This window comes from Pipistrellus kuhlii, unplaced genomic scaffold (assembly GCF_014108245.1).
Source record: "Pipistrellus kuhlii isolate mPipKuh1 unplaced genomic scaffold, mPipKuh1.p scaffold_m20_p_1, whole genome shotgun sequence".
NCBI lineage: Eukaryota > Metazoa > Chordata > Mammalia > Chiroptera > Vespertilionidae > Pipistrellus > Pipistrellus kuhlii.
In genome coordinates, this window is record NW_023425404.1 from 19,779,065 (window position 1) to 19,800,151 (window position 21,087).

The 21,087-nt window shown below is 40.9% G+C and overlaps 1 protein-coding gene across 1 annotated transcript in view; it reads right to left on the reverse strand.

Moving 5' to 3' along the window:
• SYNE2 (spectrin repeat containing nuclear envelope protein 2) overlaps positions 1-21,087 on the reverse strand; it is a 304,600-nt gene that overhangs the window by 181,119 nt on the left and 102,394 nt on the right. Inside the window, exons 15-28 of the mRNA XM_045579886.1 lie at positions 20,801-20,879; positions 19,842-20,029; positions 15,726-15,890; positions 14,529-14,678; positions 13,006-13,179; positions 11,070-11,228; positions 10,338-10,511; positions 9,321-9,455; positions 6,842-7,000; positions 3,877-4,088; positions 3,607-3,715; positions 2,521-2,618; positions 2,172-2,298; positions 154-311 (exon numbers count right to left, since the gene is read on the reverse strand). Coding sequence (XP_045435842.1) covers positions 154-311; positions 2,172-2,298; positions 2,521-2,618; positions 3,607-3,715; positions 3,877-4,088; positions 6,842-7,000; positions 9,321-9,455; positions 10,338-10,511; positions 11,070-11,228; positions 13,006-13,179; positions 14,529-14,678; positions 15,726-15,890; positions 19,842-20,029; positions 20,801-20,879 — 2,087 coding nt within the window. The remainder of the gene's footprint in view (positions 1-153; positions 312-2,171; positions 2,299-2,520; positions 2,619-3,606; positions 3,716-3,876; positions 4,089-6,841; positions 7,001-9,320; positions 9,456-10,337; positions 10,512-11,069; positions 11,229-13,005; positions 13,180-14,528; positions 14,679-15,725; positions 15,891-19,841; positions 20,030-20,800; positions 20,880-21,087) is intronic.

A 21,087-nucleotide genomic window follows, 5' to 3' on the forward strand; every position in this document is an offset into this window, starting at 1 on the left:
TTTGCTCATCAGTAACATGGCAATCACAATGGCAGCCTCTCTTAGGGTGTTGTGACAGCTAAGTAAAAGAACAAACTAGTGCAGTACTAGCCTAGCTTAAAATGGCATTTACAAGTTTACTAAGTTCATTAGTATTAGACCTCAGAATCATACCTGGTAGTAAGAGTCATCTGGAACTCGCTTTCTTTCTTCTTTAATTTGTCTCTTGTTTTAATTATAAAAGGCTTCTTTGTGTCACTCTCAAGCTCTTCTAACTGCAATGACGTGATTTCAAACTCTTTCCAGCAAGCATCAGTTGCATTTTTTAAGAACTGGATGAAACACATAAATTTATTTATCAGCTTATGGGTTAACAGGCACAATTATTCTGTTCTTATAAAATGAGACAGCCACAAACTGTGGGCACAAAGTTTCCCATGAAAATACATTAAAACAATATTTTCTGCGCTGGCCAGTTTTCTCAGTGTTTAGGGCACCGACTCACGGACCAAAGGGTCGAGGGTTTGATTCCTGGCCAAGGGCATGTATCTTCGTCGCAGGTTCAATCCCTGGCCCCAGTCAGACAGAACAAATGCCAGAGGCAACCTATAGATGTGTCTCTGTCACATGGATTTCTCTCTCTCCCTCCTCCTGCCCTTCCACTCTCTCTAAAAATCAGTGGAAAAAAATATCCTCGGGTGAGGATTAAGAAAATATATTTTTTCCAACCATCTACAAGTAAAGGATCTGTTGGGGAACAATATTAACTATGCTATCAGAGGGCCCTTTGAATGAAGTCAAGGGAGTCAACAATATGGCTTTCACCCAGATCCAAACCCTCTTCCCCTAAGTTGGATACACAGAAAACAATTCAGAAAGACAGAGTTGTAAGAACAGACTTTCTATTTCCTCTAGAGAATGAATCTCTTTCTCCCTAAACTATAAGAAAATATGAGTGAACCAAAACTATTTATAGCAAATGAGAAGTGAATAAAGAAATTAATTTGATTTATAATTAAAAACCTAAAAATTCTATACCCTTTCAGTGCCTTCCATTGATTCTTTAAAAAAAAAAAAAAAGGCATTACTACAAAATTTTACTGCTTACTCACCAGTATAATTTGCTCTTCACTTTCCCCAAGAATTAGTATAGCTATTCTAACCAACTCATTATTCAGTCCCTTGAGTAAGGTCTCAAGACAGTTCCTTAATTGCGTTGAAAACATGCTAAATCCATCATGTGAACAAGTGAGATTTTACCATATGAATTTTGCTTATTCAGATGGAAAATAGAAAGGGGCCAGTCGGAGGAAGAAATGAGAAAATATGGCACCACACATGGCCCTTTCTCTACCTGATGGGTTTTCTGTAAGGGTTCACTCTAATGCATTTCCAAGTTTACAAGTGTCGCATTGCCATGCACAGATCATCTTCAAATTAAGGAAGATATTTATTGATAGAGCTTACGATTGATGTGCCTACCACCAGCTGCTTCTGGAGCTGTGGAATCAAATGTTCTACCCTCTTTCCCCGAAAATAAGACAGTGTCTTATATTAATTTTTTCTCCCAAAGTTGCGCTAGGTCTTATTTTCAGGGGATGTCTTATCTTTCCATGAGCTAGGTCTTATTTTCGGAGGATGTCTTATTTTCAGGGAAACACGGTACTTCCTCTGATGGTCTCCAGGAAGACCACCCAGCACTTAGGAGTGAAAACTCTCTCCACTGCCTGCCCCTTCCTTACTGTCCAACATCAGAAAGACATTGTGACAGCTTGGGTAAGACAATGAACAACTGAGAAGTATTTAGAGTCACTGGTTTTCCATGTATTGTTCATTTTAGAGCAACCTAGAAGCAATCAGTGCTGGTTAAAATTGCCTCCGACTACACTGTTTTGACCAATTTATCTGAAGCCTTCATTCCCATCCCAAGCACAACAAAAGACTCTGCAAGCCACAATATCGAGAGTACCAATAAATGAGGGCGATAAATTAGGACCCTGAGCCAAAGTCTTTCCTGGGTTTGATACTTGGATGCCAATCACTTTCTGGAATCTGATGACATTAGACATGCAATCCAAGCAAGTTCTTGGAAATAACTGGCATATGGAATCTCCACAAAAATGGTGACATCTATATTCATGGTGGCATTATTTTCTAACAAAAGATAAATTCATAATATTTTCAATAATCACCTGTAGATCTTCCAGTTTATCCTGCAGACAAGCACTGCTCCATTCCCTATCACTAGGGAAATCAGAAGTAATCCTAACTTTGTTGTTTTGCAGGTGTAGTTCAAGGGTTCCTGTGTCTGTATCATACCTGGGGAAAATTAAAGGTGACATAACTTAATTTAAAAAATAAGACAAAAAAGTTTTTCAATTACTATCAATTATGCATGAGGAAATCCCAGGAATTTCTGTTGAAGTTACTGGACCACATGCAAAAATTCTGACCCAAGCATAATAAGGACTTATTAAAATATACTATGTTTGCATTGATGAAATACTTTTGGTGGACTTTCCAGTTGTTTAAAGAGTTTACCTGTCTCGTAAGCTACTTATAGACGCATTGTGATCCTTTTCTTCCTGTTCAGCCTTCAACTCTGATGCCAGGCTCAAATTCTTCATCGATCCCACTGCCTACATAAATATGCAAAAGAGTCAACATATTCAAGATACTTAATTGTCTAGAAGAGAGAAACACTTTTTGATACAAAGGCATATTATTGACTCTATATACAGCATATCAGAAGATACTACAGTTTACCTGAGTTTTCTCAGCTCAGAGAACGGCCCTCCCATGGGATAGAGGAGATTTATTGCACCGAGTCTCACATTCTACTTGGTCTGAAGGAGCTCTCCTGGCCCCCACATGCTCTGGCTGACTGTGACCACATAGGGATGGTCAGCTGCAGACGCAAGCCTCGCATACAGGAGCTGACCTCTGAAAACTAACACACTTTGCTCTGTCCCACACCACTCACTGGCCTTCGGGGCTGTGAGATACAGTGCATGCCCATTTACTTAGGATTCTAAATGAAAATTCAGTTCCCAAGGGAAGTAAAAGACATTATGAGAAAAAGACAAATGAGAAATGAACTAGCTCATCTTAATGAGGCCGAGACATCTGTACAGATTAACCTCTTCTACCCTCCCTGATCATGTGCACAGTCAATAATGGTCAAAATGGTCTCTTTCTGCCCTGACCGGTTTGGCTCAGTGGATGGAGCATCAGCCTGTGGACTGAAGGGTCCCAGGTTTGATTCCGGTCAAGGGAATGTACTCTGGTTGCGGGCACATCTCCAGTGGGAGGTTTGCAGGAGGCAGCTGATCGATGTTTCTCTCTCATCAATGTTTCTAACTTTATCCTTCTCCCTTCCTCTCTGTAAAAAAAATCAATAAAAAAAATATAGTATATTTTTTAAAAGTCTCTTTTTAAAAAACTGTTTGTTCCCTCAACGGAGAATTAAGCCCATTCTAATTCTCTGAAAAGCAATCTTCCTTGCATGACTTCAGTGGGGCTTCTCAGCTGAAGGGGACTCTCAGGTCATTAAAACCTATCACTTCATTAACAAGAAGTGGAGTATTATGCACTTGGCCGTCTTCATTGAGTTTACTTGTAAAAGACATTATCCACATGTAACACCTTCTCGGTTGATGGCTGAGTGTCTGAGTTTGCAGATGGCGCCTCACTGTGGTCATTCCTTCCTCCGTTCTCAGATGTGTTCTCGGTCCCCCTGGGAAGGAATCAAAATGGCATATTGAAATAGAGGGAGAGTCATGAAGCCTGAAAAGAGGACTAAACTTAACCTCTTAATCATATTCAATGCCAGACCATTCTGCAAGAGGCTTTCTCTCGTTTCCCCCACTTCACACGTAGCTATTGTGAAGCACTAACTTGTTTTTCGATGTGCCTCCCACGGGGGGCTGCAGGGTTGCGTGTATCTCCGAAGCACACTTCCGAAGTTTCTCTATCTTCTGTTCATACTCTTGGAGCGCCCTCCTCAGGTCCTGTTGACCCCTCTGGGAAGTCAGCTCCTCACACAGCTCCCGCAGGACCTGCATGTGGCGATCAAGCTGGTGCAGGCTGCCTTCCTCGGAAAAGCAGGCCTAACGGAGGGAATGAAGCAGGAAATGCGTTTCAGATGAGTTTACATAATTAGCCCGTGAGGATTAGACACTAACAGATGTGTGTGACTTCAATAACAGCAATCTTTTGTCAGCCTGTCCGCCATGTGCCTGGGGTGGTGACGGGCACGGAGAAACACCGATGAGGCAGTCGGCCTTACAGGGACCTGCCGCAGCCCAGTAATGTGGAAACCATAATATGTCACTCCCAAATATGCCCCTTTGACATGAAAATGAAGAAGCAGTAAGCAGCCCTGGCTGGTATGGCTCAGTTGGTTGAGCATGGTCCCGTGCACTGAGAAAGGTCACTGGTTCAATTCCCGGTCAGGGCACATGTCCAGATTGAGTGTCTGATCCCCTGTTGGGTGCATACGAGAGGCAACTGATAGGTCTTTCTCTCTGTCTCCCTCTTCCTTCCCCTTTATTGACTTTACTTAAAAATCAATAAAAACATATTTAAAAACAAAAAAGAAGCCGTAAACACAGGAAAAGCTCCCTGTTTTCTGCCTAAAGATAGGAAATAGTCTCCTTTTACTGGAGATAAACACTTCTCAGCCCGGACCTGCACCAGAGGAGCCTGCAAACAAACCTTGTTAAATGAACCTTGATCCTCCCTCCCTGTGTTACCTCTTTGCCATGGACCACCCCAGCCCACACGCTTTTGCCTTGTCAATTCTTCACAAATGGGTTGCTTTGTTATCTTAACTTCCTGCTCTGCTCACTTTTACGGAGTCTTCAACCTCTTGTCAAAGGCTCCCACGTGCATGTAAAAAAATCAATAAAATGTGTGCCCCTTTCTCTTGTGAATCTTTGTCAGTGTGATTTTCAGACCCAGCCAGGGACCCCCAGGGGGCTGAGGGAAACGTGTGCCTCCCCTGTAGCAGTCACACAAATAATGAGCCTATAATGTGACGAGTGACAGCACAGACCCACCGCCTGCCTTAGGAGTCACGTGAGGGAACCACCCAAGCTTCATGTAGAAAGACTGAGGAGACCAGCAGGTCAAGGGGGAGAGGGGGCGTGCCCAGCAGCAGCAGCAGCCAAGGGAGAGAGGCTCCAGATGTTCTGAAAGGACAGCAGTCCAGTGTGTGGAGGGCACAGCACAGGAAAAGAGAGGCTGAGGCGTGTCCTGGGGTCAGACGGTGAAGGACTTGAACGGCCGCCTAGGGAGGCTGGAGAGGTCCTGGGAGTGATGGTGAGTCGGTGACCCAAGACCTGTGGTTCCCAGGGGTCACTGGGTGATGGGCATGGAAGATGATGCATCCCGCACCAGGCTGAGGAAAAAAGCCAGGCAACGCCGACGGGAAGGATGGAAACGCAGCTGTTTTGCAGAGAAACAGATGGGCCCTGGCAGCTGACGCCACCACGGCTGCGTGGGCAGGAAGGGGAAGGAGAGGGAGGAGACTCTGAGACAGCAAAGCCCTCCCAAACCAGGGTCCATCGAGTCAGAAACGTCTACGAGGAGCTGTCACTGGTTCATGCTGGTCGTGCTGACGGTGAGGGCTCTGACGAACACTGGTGATGTCTCAGTGAGAAACAGAACCCGGAGCTCGGGAAAGGACTCGGAGGGAGATAACGATCCAGGCGCCATCACTGTAGAGGGGCACCTGAAACCCCCTGTGCATGAAATTGCCCAGAGCAGGGTGGGGAACCTTTTTTCTGCCAAGGGCCGTTTGGATATTTATGGCATCAGTCACAGGCCACACACAATTATCAACATAAAAACTGGCCTGCGCCGAAACCGGTTTGGCTCAGTGGTAGAGCGTCGGTCTGCGGACTGAAAGGTCCCGGGTTTGATTCCTGTCAGGGGCATGTACGTTGGTTGCGGGCACATCCCCGGTGGGGGGTGTGCAAGAGGCAGCAGGTCGATGTTTCTCTCTCATCGACGTTTCTAGCTCTCTATCTCTCTCCCTTCCTCTCTGTAAAAAATCAATAAAATATATTTAAAAAAAACAAAAACTGGCCTGCTATATTGAGTCAAACATTTAATTAACTCACCCCTAATGCCTTGGCAGGGTCAGGCCAAATGATTTCAAGGGCCTTATACGACCCAAGGGCCAGATGCTCTTTACCTCTGGCCTAGAGCAATCATGTGAAATTTGCCAAAAGCAGAGACTCTCAAAGCATGAAGACGGCACAATAAAAAAGGGAAATGTGTGAAGTATACTAAAAAGAAGCCCTCCCACAGGAAAAAAAAAAAAAAAAAAAAGAAAGAAAAGAAAAGAAAAGAAGAAAAGTCAAGAGGAATTGCCGTTAAGAGAGCCACAGCAGGAGAAAGTTTTTTAAAAAGTGAAAAGAGGGGCCAGTACTGTCAAATACATGGACGCAGCCACACAGGATGGGGACCAAAGGGAGACCATGAGATTTGCCCCAGTTGGTTTACATCCTGATTTCAGATCTTTCTCTAAAGCTGCACTTTGAGGATACCGTGTCCCCACAAAAGCAACTGTGGGTACATCAGCAACAGTTTATAACCAGATTCTCAAGGACAGGGCCCCCTGAAACATGCAAGGGAAGTCAGGAACAATTACTCAACACTGAATTGTTCTCACTTCGAAAAAGCAAGAACCACCGGCTCCAGTGAGAGCTTGAACTGCATAAGGGATGATCCCCAGGGAGCGAAACAGATGAAGTCATGCTGAGAGGTGATTTAATCCCAGGCCAACGACGTCCACAGCCCTTTAAGGAAAACCTCAAAAGGAGGGCGAAATGGAAATGGAAAGCAGGTGGTTTACCTCATGCTCCTTCATGAGCCCCTTGGTCCTTCCTCGGCGAATCAGTTTCTTTTCTTTATTTACTTGCTTTTCAAGTCTGGAAATAGTGTCACTAATTTTTCCTTTTTCAAGCTCTATTTTTAGTTGTTGAATATACAAGGACAGTTCATGATGAAGAGACTGAAAACAAACACACACATATTAACCATGGGAGCCAAATCTATTGAAAAGGTTTTTATAAAAAAAACAAAAAAAAAACTTTTATTAACAAACGACAGAAAAAGAGCTTATGAAACTCTCATTCGGCCTTGTGTCTTGGAGGAGGATCCATAAACATATTCTTCTTCCTTTCTAAGAACTAAAACTGTGTTTTATTTGGGAAAGACACTGTTGAGAGAATTAAAAAGACAAGCTGCTGACTGGGAGAAAATATTCATGAAACATACATCAGAGCCTATGCAGAAACAACAAGGTACTATCATGTGCATCCTGAATGCGATTCTGGAACAGACTAAAAAGCACATTAGGGAAAACTGTGGAAATAAAATTAAAATGCAAACTTAGTTATAATAAGGTACCAATATTAGCCCATTAATTGTGACAACGGTACTCTATTAATGCAAGGTGTGAATAACAGCGAAAACTGTGCCTGGGGTATACTGAAACTCTTTATATTATCTTTGCAATAATTCTGTAAATATGAAATTGTTCTAAAATAAGGCTTACTTTAACGTGTTTTAAGAGGATCTTTAACAGTAGACATTCAATTATATTACTTGATTCTCTCCCTCTCTCCATATATTCATGCATACATGCACACATACACAAAAACCATATTCGACACTAAGGATCATTTACTGAACACAATCTCTGTGGTAGGTACATCCCATAAATCCTCACAACAATCACGCCAAGCGGGAGGAGCTGCTCCCGTTTTATCAGTGCCTCTCCTAGAAGTTGAGCAACTTCCCGGGATCATAGCTGCTGGTCCAAGACTGTCGGCCACCAAAGAATACTGGCACACATACCTGTTTCACTGAAACTCTGGGTATGTGTGTCAAGATGCTGTCTCAGCCAGGATCCAACCAGGAAACCAGAAAACACTAAATATTAAACTCAGAGGAAATTACCGTATTTTTCGGACCATAAGACGCTCCGGACCATAAGACGCACCAGTTTTTAGAGAAGGGAAATGAAGAAAAAAAGATTCTGAAACAAATAGTGTCCTAAAATATTTTATGTGCATTAAAACCCAACGTCACAGTCATAAACACATGTAATCAACCCTGTAAAGTAAACAGCAGCATTTACAACCATTTTAGAGCCGGGCAAGCACACAGAGACCACACAGAGCCGGGCAAGTAAAAAAACTTTTTTTTAAAGTATATGTGTAGGCTATATTTGGACCATAAGACGCAGGGACTTTTTCCCCCCACTTTTGGGGGGAAAAAAGTGCGTCTTATGGTCCGAAAAATACGGTACATGCTCGGGATTGATTACACAAGAGATGAAAGCCGAAGAGGGGACAGGAAAGCAGTCCAGAGATTAGCAGCAGCAGAAGGCTGCCACCACCACCCGGCTGGAAGCCTGAGGTCCCCAAGCAGAGGCCAGCACCATGGAACCTACGGCCAGGGGGTGACACGGCGAGAAACACTGGCAAGAGAGAGAGGACATGAAGGCCTTTGGACTCTGCTGCTTCCCCTCTCCAATCTCCTTTTTTTTTTTTCAGGATCCTTTTCTTTTATTCTGAGGATACATACCATAGATGTTCTTTTTTTTAAAAAAATTTTTATTGATTAAGGTATTACATGTGTCCATATCTCCCCATTGCCCCCCCCCCCCACTCCTACATATGCCCTCACCCCCTAGTGTCTTGTGTCCATAGGTTATGCTTATATGCATGCAGACAAGTCCTTCGGTTGATCCCATACCTCCCTCCCCTCTCCCTAGCCTTCCCGCTGTAATCTGACAGTCTGTTCTATGCTCCGCTGCCTCTGTATCATCAGGTTATAACGTTCTTTATCTCAGTGCTATCATTGGCTGAACTCAGAGGAGTTAGCTGCTACACGACCTGAGACTGCAGCCTGAGGGATCAGCCCTCTGTGATTTCGGGTAAACGGGGGAAATAATCAAGAATGACTCTGAGCCTGGCCAGCAGAGTTCAGGGGTTGAGTGTCGACCTTTGAACCTAGAGGTCATGGTTCGGTTCTTAGTCAGGGCACATGCCTAGGCTGCAGGTTTCATCCCGTGTGTGTGGCGTGCAGGAGGCAGTCAATGAATGATTCTCTCTCATTGATGTTTCTCTCTCTCTCCCCCTCTCTGAAATCTCTGTCTACACACACACACACACACACACACACACACACACACATACATATACATATACATATACATATACATATACATATACATATACATATATGAAGAATGACTCTGATGACAGACAGGTCCATGGCCAGATGCATTAGTATAAGCCCTGGATACATAAACATGTTCTTACCTCCCACTTGGCACAGACATCGCTACTCTTTTCTTCCAAAGACAGCTTTACATCCTCAGTGACATTATTTTTCAGTTCTTCAACAGCTTTCAAATACTTGGCCAGACTTTTAGTATTGAAAATTAATAGTGCTTCCTATTAAAAAAAAAAAAAAGATGCAAGTAAGAACATGAAAGCCTCATCCCATTGCCAAGTCCTCAAAGCTAATTTTGATAGATCTTTCACAGGTGGAGCTAAGAAAAGCACTTTATGAATACTATTTAAAGACTTTAAAGGAGACTTCTCTTAGTAATTTGAGGCTTGATAGCCCTTTTGCATCTCTTGAATTCTTTTGAAATAAATTGCAAAATATTTCTTATTTAAATGTAATTAGAGCCTGGCTGGTGTGGCTCAGTTGGTTGGAGTGCCCTCCCACACACCTAGAAGTCACCGGTTAGATTCCCAGTCAGGCACAAGCCCAGACTGCAGACTGGATTCCCATTAAGGGACATGCAGGAGGCAACCAATCTATCTTTTCTTCGCTTCCCCTCTCTCCCTCCTCTCTCTCTCTCTCTCTCTCTCTCTCTCTCTCTCTCTCTTAATAAAAAGATTTCAGAGGGGAAGGGGCAGGAAGAGAGAGATAAAAACATCAATGATGAGAGAGAATCATAGATCGGCTGCTGCCTGCATGCCCCCCACAATGGATTGAGCCCACAACCTGGGCATGTGCCCTTAACCAGAATCGAACCTGGGACCCTTCAGTCCCCAGGCTGACATTTTATCCACTGAGCCAAATCAGCTAAGGCTATAAAAACATACTTTAAATAAATAGATAAAGTAATTAGATATTTGACAGGTCTACAATAGTATATTGAATTTTTAAAAATCTTCATTTAAATTTTTAAGAGTCTCTAGAGAATTATTATATAAAACTTGAAAAAATTTTGTGTATAATCATATGATGGAACCATCTTGATTTCAAATGAGATAGTTGGTTAATAATAGATTCCAGACATTTGATAGTTGAAAGGGTCCCACCTTGTATTTTGAAATCAGTCCACTCCGGCTCTCTCTTTGGCCAAGTAACTGCTCAGCCCTTGTAATGTATGATTCCAGTTCCTTCAGGGATTCTTCCACCTTCATCCTGGCACTCAGGTCTGGTGAGGCATCAGCTGAGTTCTTCAACATCGCACCTAATTTTACCATGTTGATCTGTGAAGACAAAAAATTCTCAACACTTAGCCTGGCTTCTTAGAAAAATAACAAATAAATAAGTAATTTCTTTGTGCAGCCACTCCTATTTTCCTGTTAGACATAAGAGTATCTAATTTATTATATAATATTTTCTAATATGCTCTAAATTACAAAGAAATGATAGTTTGTTCAGTGGATAGACTGAAGGGTCCCAGGTTCAATTCTTGGTCATGGGCCCATATCTTGGTTACAGGCTCGATCTTGGCCCTGGTCAGGGCATGGTCAGGAGGCAATCAATCAATGTGTCTCTCTCACATCGATGTTTCTCTGTCTCTTCCCTTCACTTCCACTCTCTCTAAAAATCAATGGAAAAATATGCTCGGGTGAGGATTAACCTAAATAAATAAATAAATAAATAAATAAATAAATAAATAAGTAAGTAAGTAAAAGCAAAAGTTATATTTTACAAAACATTTCCAAACTACAGGGCAATCCCCGCCCCCCACTTCCCCATCCTCCCACTGACCACTTGGTTTTAAAGACTAAATTCATGAATAAGGAACTTTAAAGAGAGACCTGGACTTTCTCCTTAGCTTCTTGAATCTTTGCCTGAAGTCCAGCAGTGAGAACATGTTCGAGGGACTCCTGGCTTGAAACACTTTGCACATCCATTTGTAAAGTGTCTTCCATTCTAGACACAAGCTCCTCATACATAGAGCCTTTGGCAATAAGATGCTATTAAAACAAATTAAAGTGAGATCACAATAAACATTCTGATTACATATTAAACATTACATTAAATCTCATCAGAAATCATAAAAGGTTAATTATTAATGCAAAATGAGACAAACTTATATCTAAAGGATGTTATTTTAAATTTTAAGTTTTATATTTATACAGTCAAATTCTGAGCAACATAGTCTTTTATAGAGTCTTAAAATATACTAAGCACTTCAAGTAATATAATGTCAGTAAAGAGAAAAATAAGTTGAGAGAGTAGTAATAAACCTTAAAATTAAGTTGCTCGAAGCCAAATCAGTCACAAGGGAATCCAATAAATGTTACTGGAGAAAGTGACTATTAGAAAATAATCTTTTTAGAACCATGCTTTATACAACACTAGAGGGCCAATGCACATAATTTGTGCATGGGGAGGGATCCCCTCAGCCCAGCCTGCACCCTCTCCAATCTGGGACCCCTCAGGGGATGTCCGACTGCAGGATCAGGCCTAAACCAGCAGTCGGACATCCCTCTCACAATCCAGGACCACTGGCTCATAACTACTCACCTGCCTACCTGCCTGATTGTCCCTAACTGACCCCCTTGCTGGCCTGGTCACCCCTATCTGCTCCCCACCGCCAGCCTAGTCACCCCCAATTGGCCCCCCGGCAGCCTGGTTGCCCCTAAATACTACCTCCCCACTGACCTCACTGCCCCTTACTACCCCCCCTGCTGACCCACACAGCCTGCTGCTCAGTCGTTTGGTCACCTCTCACTGACCCCCTGTGGTTGTGATGGTCATTTAGGCTTTTATTATTATAGATATCAAAACTACTTTACAATATATCTTGATCCAATAACTATCTACTTAATTCCTTCTTAGAGAATTATATTCTAGCATGTTTGTATGTTCACTGTTATTTTTTTTAAATATTTTAAAATATTGAATTTCTTATTTCTCACTCATTTCTTTTACTTAAATTCCAGATGAAGCAAATAAATATGTTAAAAAAAAAAAAAAAGTAGAAAGCACTGGCAGATGGCACAAGTAACTTTAAATAATATTTTCAAAGCAATAAAAAGTACCATTCTTATACACAACGGAAACACAAAATGCTATCTATACACCATTTCAGAAATGTAGATTTGAAAGAATCACATAAGTATTCCTTTATTCCAGGAACTTTCCATCTTGTTGCAATTTATGACATGCTCCATAGATTTTTATAGCTGAGCTTGGAACTCAGTAAAAACCACAATTGTAACTTCATTCCCAAGAGAACTGAGTGGTATTAAAACGCAATCTTGCCTCATTGCTTTTCAATGAGTCGACTGCCTGAGAATGAAGACAGAACGAAGTTTTAACAACATCCGTCACCCTCCCTGTGTCAAGAAGGGTAAGTGGCTTATTCGATGAATGAGCTTTCAAAGCACAGACTGTCATAATCTCTTATGTTCACGCTGCACTGAGCTATGTGAGACTGAACTCACTTATCTTCTTCATCGCCCTCTCATAGAAGAACATATTTTAATCTCCATCATGTAGCTGGGAAAATTAACTCAAGAACTTAGACTCACATAAGGTATTATTAATGGCCTTCCAGTCTATCCTCTGTCTTCAAGCAAAATCACAGCAAATGATTCAGGAATGAGAATCCATGCTATTTAAAAAACTCCCAACTAAGAAAATTCAAATAGTCATATTACTCTTTACTCTCAAACTTGTTATCTTAATACAATACTTCAGTATACAACCATGAAAGCTGTCCTTTTAATGCTTTTACCCTCATACCTGCAAAGATTCTTCCATTGAAGTATCTACATCATCTTTATGTCTCAGAAGATCCGAAACAGACTTGGTTTTCGCCTCCCAGATTTCTACTTCTCCGATGAGTTTTTCAACCTCTTCAGTCACTTTTAGTTGCCCTGTGAATTCTTCATTTTCTTTTTCATGTTCTTCCCCAGCCTACAACATTCAAAATTATCACACAAAAAAATGACAACGTTTACATCATAAAATAATTTTCAATTTTAAAAGTTATCTCTTTTTTCTTCCCCCAAAGGGTGCTAATTCAGCATATTTATTAGTTTTGGACAATAATAACATTTTATGATAATATATATCACTTTAAATATTTAAAGGTTTACTCAGATATATTTTCTTTTTAAAATTTTTTCCTTACTGATTTGAGAGAGAGAGGAGAGAGAAACTTAAATTTGTTATTTCACTTATTTATGCATCCATTGGTTGATTATTGTAAGTGCCCTGACTGGAGATTGAACCCACAACCTTTGCATATCAGAATGATGCTCTGAGCAACAGATCTACCTAGTCAGGGCAACATATATTTTCCTAATGATAATATAATTCCTATCACCTAACTACTACAGTCTTCGTTTTACATATAAGATAAAAATCTTAGAAAATTAGGGTACTGATTCTATAAAAACATTTCTAAACCTCGTATACAATTTAATTAAATACGGTTGTTAGCAACAGTAGTTTCAAAACACCCTCAAGAAGAGGCAGAATCAAATTTCAACAAAATTAAGCTTTTTCCATGAATAATCTCTCAATATCCTATGGGTTGATGTTACTAGTTTTATATGACATATTCAATCTTAAAGTTGTTATTTTTACCAGATCATATTTTAAATGTATTAGAAGAATATACTATTTTATATTCTTCTAGTCTAAAAGCATCTTGCACAAATTCAGATCTTTCAAGATTTTATCTGATTAGTCTTATAAGCAGTCCATCATGGCCACCGGCCAAAGCCAGTTCATTATTACATTCTTAAGTAAAACTGTGTAAGTCATTCTGCAGAAGGCACATTTCCAAAACCACAGGTATGACACCTGTGTATGATTTTTACTTTTTGTTCCTTTATAGATAAGATATTCTTATCTATAAGCATCCTCTTAATTACCCAACAAAGCTACAAACAAAGACTACAGCTCTCCCCATTTTACGGAAAGGAAGCAAACACAGGCTGGAGGCTGGCCTAAAGCTGGACAATGTCTCAGCACCAGTCAGAAGGAAAGGGAGGAAATACCAGTTCCCTCTCCGCACTCAGCAGTCTGGCTGCTGGCGTGTCTGGGAAGCTCCTCTTCCTCAGGGAGAGACACAGCACTGACTCCGGAGAACACTTCATGAAAGGAACCACATAAGCATTTTACCGGAACATGATTACATTTTAAATATTATCGCATAATCATACCACTGTTCCAACAATATGGGTTTTTCCAAAGAAAAACGGTGCAGAAACAAAATTATTTCTGTATTAAAATGTTATCAAGTGTGACTGCTTCACCTTTAAATTCTGATCGTGACTTTCAGGACGTCCTAATGGAGTATCGGTTGAAGAGTCAACAGTTGGTTTTTCTTCTTTAGATGGCAGCATATTTTCAGAATTACCAAGAACGGGCTGTTCCTGCTTTTTTATAAGTGGCAGTTTCATTTCCTAGGAAAAATTAATGTCATAACACTTGATGCTTATATTTTTGTGCTAAGGTATATTATTACCAATAATAAATGGACATAATATATTCAATACATTTTAAAATAGGAGCATTTCCCATAAAACACCTCAATCTCAAATTGTTAATAAGAAAAAGAATAATTTAATAATTTAAACTCGAAAATTAGGTAAGGTTTGCTTCTATTAAGCGCTATACCAAATACAAAGATAAAGAAAGCCCAGTGTATGTTCCAGGAGCTTGAAATCTAGCAGGCAAAAAACATCATTCTTTAATGGTGAAAGAAACTCACTAGAGAGTTGTATGTTATATATTCACACAAAAACGTGTACATGAATGCTCACAGCAACATTATTCATAATAGTCAAAAGGGTGGAAAGGAGCCAAATCAACCAACCAATGAATAAATAAAATGTGATCTAGCCATACCATAGACCAGTGTTTCCCAAAGTGTGTTACGCATACCCCCAGGGGTACGGGAAGAATTTGGTGGGGGTAAGCATTGCACCGGAGTTTGGTGGGGATATGCACTGCACCGTGCTTAGCTGCGCCTAATTCTACGTTCTCATGAGTACGAGGGCTACTCAGCGTTACGAAAATTATAGAAGGGGTACACATATGTCAAAAGTGTGGAAAACACTGCATAGACTATTATTATTTGTCAATAAAAAGGAATAAAGAACTAATATATGCTACAACATGGATGAACCTTGAAAAAATTACACTAAAAAAGAAAAGAAACAAAGGACTATATATTATATGATCCCACTTAATGTGAAATATCCAAAATAGGCTAATCCATGCAGACATAAAGTGATTTCTCCCTTGCCTAAGGCTGAGGGTGGGAGAAAGCGGAGTGACTGCTAATGGGTACAGAGTTCCTTCATGAGGTGATGAAATTGTTCTGATTCTGCTGATGGCTGCACAGCTCTGACCATACTAAAAACCACGATTATGCACAGGAATGGGTTGTATGGTATGTGACGTTTATCTCAAGGAAGCTGTTACCAAAAAAATCCCCAAAAACTTACGAGCTGAGTTTTTGAAACAAACTTTCTCCATCTCTTATTCAGCCTTCTCAGTTCTTTAGAAACAGATGATCCAAATTCATCATTGCTGACTTGAATTAAGAAATTCCCCACTTCGTTTAACGTGGTGTGTTCAAGATTCCACTGGGATAGTGTCTCAGAAGGAACCTATGTAAACATAAGCAACATGATATTTTAACGGCAAAGTATTAGTCTTTCTATGATCTGTAAACGGGTCTTTATCCAGGTTGACAACAAGCAAACGTGAGGCTTTTGCAGAGATTCGGACCCTCCCTTTAGCGGATACTCCTGTCCGTGCTGATCTAGCTCCTCATCCCTGAGCGCTGACCAGCAGGCGGCAGCTGTCTGACACCACTCCTGGCCCTGGACTCTCAGGAAGCATCTGACCTCCCACCTTTCTAAGTGGCTGATGAGCTCAGAGCAAAGGTTCTCAAACTTTTTCAGTTGTGGCACTGTAATGTCTCAGTAACATTTCCATGGACTCAAAAAATAATCTAAAAGCTCTCATTTTTAAGTAGTCAGGTTCAAAAAGCTTAGTAGTAATTTGCATTGTGTAACAGACAAGTCTTTGTATCTCCTTCAAAATTTAAATTACCTTTAAATTTTAAAAATTTCCCTTTAATTTAATGAGATCTCTTTGGCAGCTCAGGGCACCTTAGTACAGAGTTTGGGTACTGCAAGACTTAGTGTTATTTTTCTAATTTTAATAAAAGAACTTTAAAAACACAACTGTTGAAAGGCAAAGATATGCTTTTCTAATCTCAATAGAGGTGGCAAGGAGAAGTAATGCCTCACTAACCCCCTCAAATACTCTTTTTGTGCTCACACACACACACACACACACGCACACATTTTCCTTCATGTAACAGCCTCTTTTCTCTTGAGTAATTTTAGTTTCTACCTAAAAATGTTTAGTCTGAGAGGTTCGCTATATCCATTTGCAACAGAGGAAAACAAATACTACTTCAGAGAAGAATCATAAAACTAATTACTACATCAATAGCAAATGAAACAATAATCAATTACACTGAAAGGTCTTCCACACCTCTCCACAGAATCTAAGGTACTTTGGTTTCCCTCCTCTAGAAACTCAGAAAGGGTTTAGAGCTCACAAGAGTTGAATGGAGGGGCTAAAGGAATTGATCGAAAAAAGAAAAAGGAAAAGAATTAATGGACATGGACAACAGAGAGGTGATTGCTAGGGGGAAGGGGAGGAGGATGTCGGGGGGTGAATGGTGATGAACAGAGACTTGACTTGGGGTAAACACACAGTACAGTGCACAGATGATGTGCTGTGGACTTGTGCACCTGAAATCTGTTTAATTTGGAGAACCAGTGACACCCCAATACATTTAATAAAAAGAAAATAAAAGTATTGAATTGAAAAATCATTAAGCAAATATTTATTGTGCCTTCTATTTGCCAAACCCTGTACTACATGTGTATTTGAATAGTACCGGTATGTTCTTATTTTTCGTGTGTTTTATTTGCACACTATTTTGTTTCAAGTGAAAATTTAAACTTTTTGGAGATCCAAGATGGCTGCGCCCAGGTGAACACCTAGCCGCAGCCGCACACAACAATTTCAATAAAATACAACTAAAATATAAAATGGACATTGCCCAGAACTACAGGAAGGTTGACTGACTGGAAATTCTACAGCGAGAAGCAAGGAGAAAACCAGAAGGAGGCGCGGAGGAGCTGGAAAAGCCCAAGGTACGGAGTCGCGGCGCGCGGAGAGGACGGAGCCAGAGAGGAGGGAGGCCGAGTGCCTGGCGGGCGTTCCCTAGCGGAAAGGAGATAAAACTCTGACTGTGCTGGGCCCCCAACTGCTCTGAACCCCAGTTCTAGGCCAGACCCCGGGGACTCAGGCTCAGCCATAGGGAGCTGGGCTGTAAGGCGGAACCCCGGGGAGAGGCGAAAGGAGGTCCCAGAGGCACGCACACTGCGCGCAGAGAAGGGACGGTCGGCTGTGCCGCGGGATTGCCCTGACGGGAAGGAGACTGGGGCTCCAGACTGCTCTGAACGCCACCTCCAACTCCACTTCCAACTGAACTGAACCCCAATACCGGGCTCATTGGGGGAGAGCATAGACTGTTTGGCAGCAGGTGAAAATCGAGGGCACCTTTCTCTCAGAGGCGCTGGCAGCGAGCACTGAAGGACCCGCATAGGGCGGGGCTGACGGAAGCCAAAGCTGCAGGCTCCACCCTGAAACCCCGTCCCATCTGTAACTGCGAAATGCAACAACAAAATAGATCACAAAGGAAAGAAATGGAGGACAAAAAGCGTCTGGATATAGAGTTCAAATCTACGCTTATAAGGTTTTTCAAGAATTTCCTAGAAAAGATAGATAAGGCCTATGAGGATATGAAAAGAGATCAACTAGAATTAATAAGGAGTCATCGAGAAATGATAAGGGATCAACAAGAAATAAAGAATACATTGTCTGAAATAAAAAATATTTTACAGAGTCCTAAAAACAGAAGGGAAGATCGCAAGAATCAAGTCAAAGATTTGGAACATAAAGAGCCAGAAGACACTCCTCCACATAAGCTAGAAAGCAAGAGAATCCAGAAAATTGAAGATAATGTAAGAAACCTCTGGGACAACTTCAAGCGAACCAACATCAGAATTATGGGGGTCCCAGAAGATGAGAGAGAGCAAGATATCGAAAACATACTGAAAGAAATAGTGACAGAAAACTTCCCCCACCTGGTGAAAGAATTAGACTTACAAGTCCAGGAAGCGCACAGAACTCCAAACAAAAGGAATCCAAAGAGGACCACACCGAGACACATCATTATTAAAATTCCAAGAGCAAAAGACAAAGAGAGAATATTAAAAGAAGCAAGAGCAAAGAAGGTAGTTACCTATAAAGGAGCACCTATACGATTGTCAGCTGACTTCTCAACAGAAACCATGCAGGCCAGAAGGGAATGGCAAGAAATATTCAAGGTGACGAATAGTAAGAACCTACAGCCAAAAATAATCTACCCAGCAAAGCTATCACTCAGAATCGAAGGCCAGATAAAGAGCTTCACTAATAAAAAAAAGCTAAAGGAGTTCATCACCGCCAAACCAGAATTATATGAATTGCTGAAGGGGGTTCTTTCAGAAGAGAAAGTAAACAAAGATAAAAAATTATGAACAACAAATACATAACTATCAACAAGTGACTCTAAAAACCAAGGAAATTAAAAAAATCTGATGAACAATATTAACTGTTGAATATAATAGAATCAGAGGTATGGAAGGGGAGTGAACTGACGATTCTTGGGGAAAAGGGGAGACGGGGGCGTGGGAAGAGACTGAACATAAACTGTGCACCTATGGATGAGGACAATGGGGAGAGGGGAAAGGGCAGAGGGTGGGGTGGGAACCTGGTGGAGGAGAGCAATCGTTGGGGGGAAAAAAGGAACATTTGTAATAATATGAACAATAAAAACTTATTAAAAAAAAAAAAAAAAAAAAAAGAAAATTTAAACTTTTTAAAGCATCAATTTATTTTAAATATGTCTATATGCTATCCACTACTCTAAGTCTTTTATTTTCTTTAAAAAGAAAGGGGGGGGGAGGGGAGCCCTAACTGGTTTGGCTCAGTGGATAGAGTGTCAGCCTGTGGACTGAAAGGTCTCAAGTTTGATTCCAGTCAACAGCATGTACCTTGGTTGTGGGCACATCCCCAGTGGGGTGTGTGCAGGAGGCAGCTGATGTTTCTCTTTTATCGATGTTTCTAACATTCTATTCCTCTCCCTTCCTCTGTGTGAAAAATCAGTAAAATATATTTTTTTAAAAATAAAAGAAAAAAAGTAGTAACCAATCTTTTTAAAACTATACTGTGTATGTAACTTATACCTCAATAAAACTCTGGGTGCGTGTGTGTGTGTGTGTGTGTGTGTGTGTGTGTGTAAAACCTATAATGAGGAGAAAACGTCTTTGGCAGTTTCATTAGGAAGAAACTGAACTCTTTTCGAACCTTGGAGAATTTTCCAATAGTTGTGCTTATTCTTCCTTGGCATCTAGTTTTTGGACTGAAAAGGAGGGTCTCCAAACAAAACAAAAAAGTACAATTGAGCAGATGCCATAGACTGCAAATACCTCTGTAATTTGCTCCTTCTTTGTCTCCTCAAAACAAGCCTTTAGGAAGCAGAGCTTTTCCGTGTAAGTAGTCCAGCATGCAAGAACTTTCTGCAGAGTGGACTTCACATTATCTATACTTTTTTGACACACAGAAATATTATGTTCCATCATTGTATATTGTTCACTAACATTCTGATATTCTCCACCTATAATATTAACCAAACAAAGAGTTATTTTAGAGAGCAGTTTTTTATTAAGAAAACACTGTGAAGAAAAATATTTGCCTATTTACAGTGGCAAAATAAATATGTACTCTGACAATATTAAAAGTAAATGCCAGAATTTTCCAAAGAAAACATGCATGTAAAACATTAAGATAGCCCTGGCCAGGTGACTCGGTTGGAGTGTCATTCCTTACACCAAAAGGTTTCAGGTTTGATTCCCAGTCAGGACACATACCCAGGTTGTGAGTTCGTTCCTAGGTCAGGGGCATGCACAAGAGGCAACTGATCAATGTTTCTCACATAGGTGTTTCTCTCTCTCCCTTCCTCTCTATCTAAAAATCAATTAATAAAAAAATGAAAATCTACACATATAAAAGCCTAAGCGACCAGCCGATTGGCCAACAGTTCGACCGGCCAGCCAGTAGCTATGACACGCACTGACCACCAGGGGGCAGACGCTCAATGCAGAAGCTGCCGAGCTTGGCAGCTGTGGTTCTTGGGTGATACAGGAACCAGCGGAGGAGGAACCCAATCCCGGCGTGTGTCATCCAACAATAACCCTCTCGCAATCTGGGACCCCCTCGGGGATGTCAAAGAGCCAGTTTCACTGATCCCCATAGGCCAGGCCGAGGGACCCCACCAATGTACAAATCAGTGCACCGAACCTCTAGGTAATGTATAAAGAAAGTTAAAGAGCTTAAAAATGCTATTTTAAAGTGACTATTCCATCAAAAAGTAACTGTATAACTTTACCCAAATTCTTATGAATTTCTTCACATTTCTGAAAAGAAGATTCAAGTTGAGCTAGGAAGCCTCTTTCTTCAATGAATTTCTAGGAGAAGAAAGATGGGGGAAAAAACATATCGATAGTTTACACTTTTTTAAATGTGCAAAGAAATCCAGACATAAACATATAAACATTGATGAAACACTAGGCACCAAAATTTCTTTAAGGCTTTAAACTACATATTTGGGTAGGAAAGAAGAAGAGCAGTTCATAAAGAGAGAAAACTATGGTCTAGAAACTATGAGTATGAACA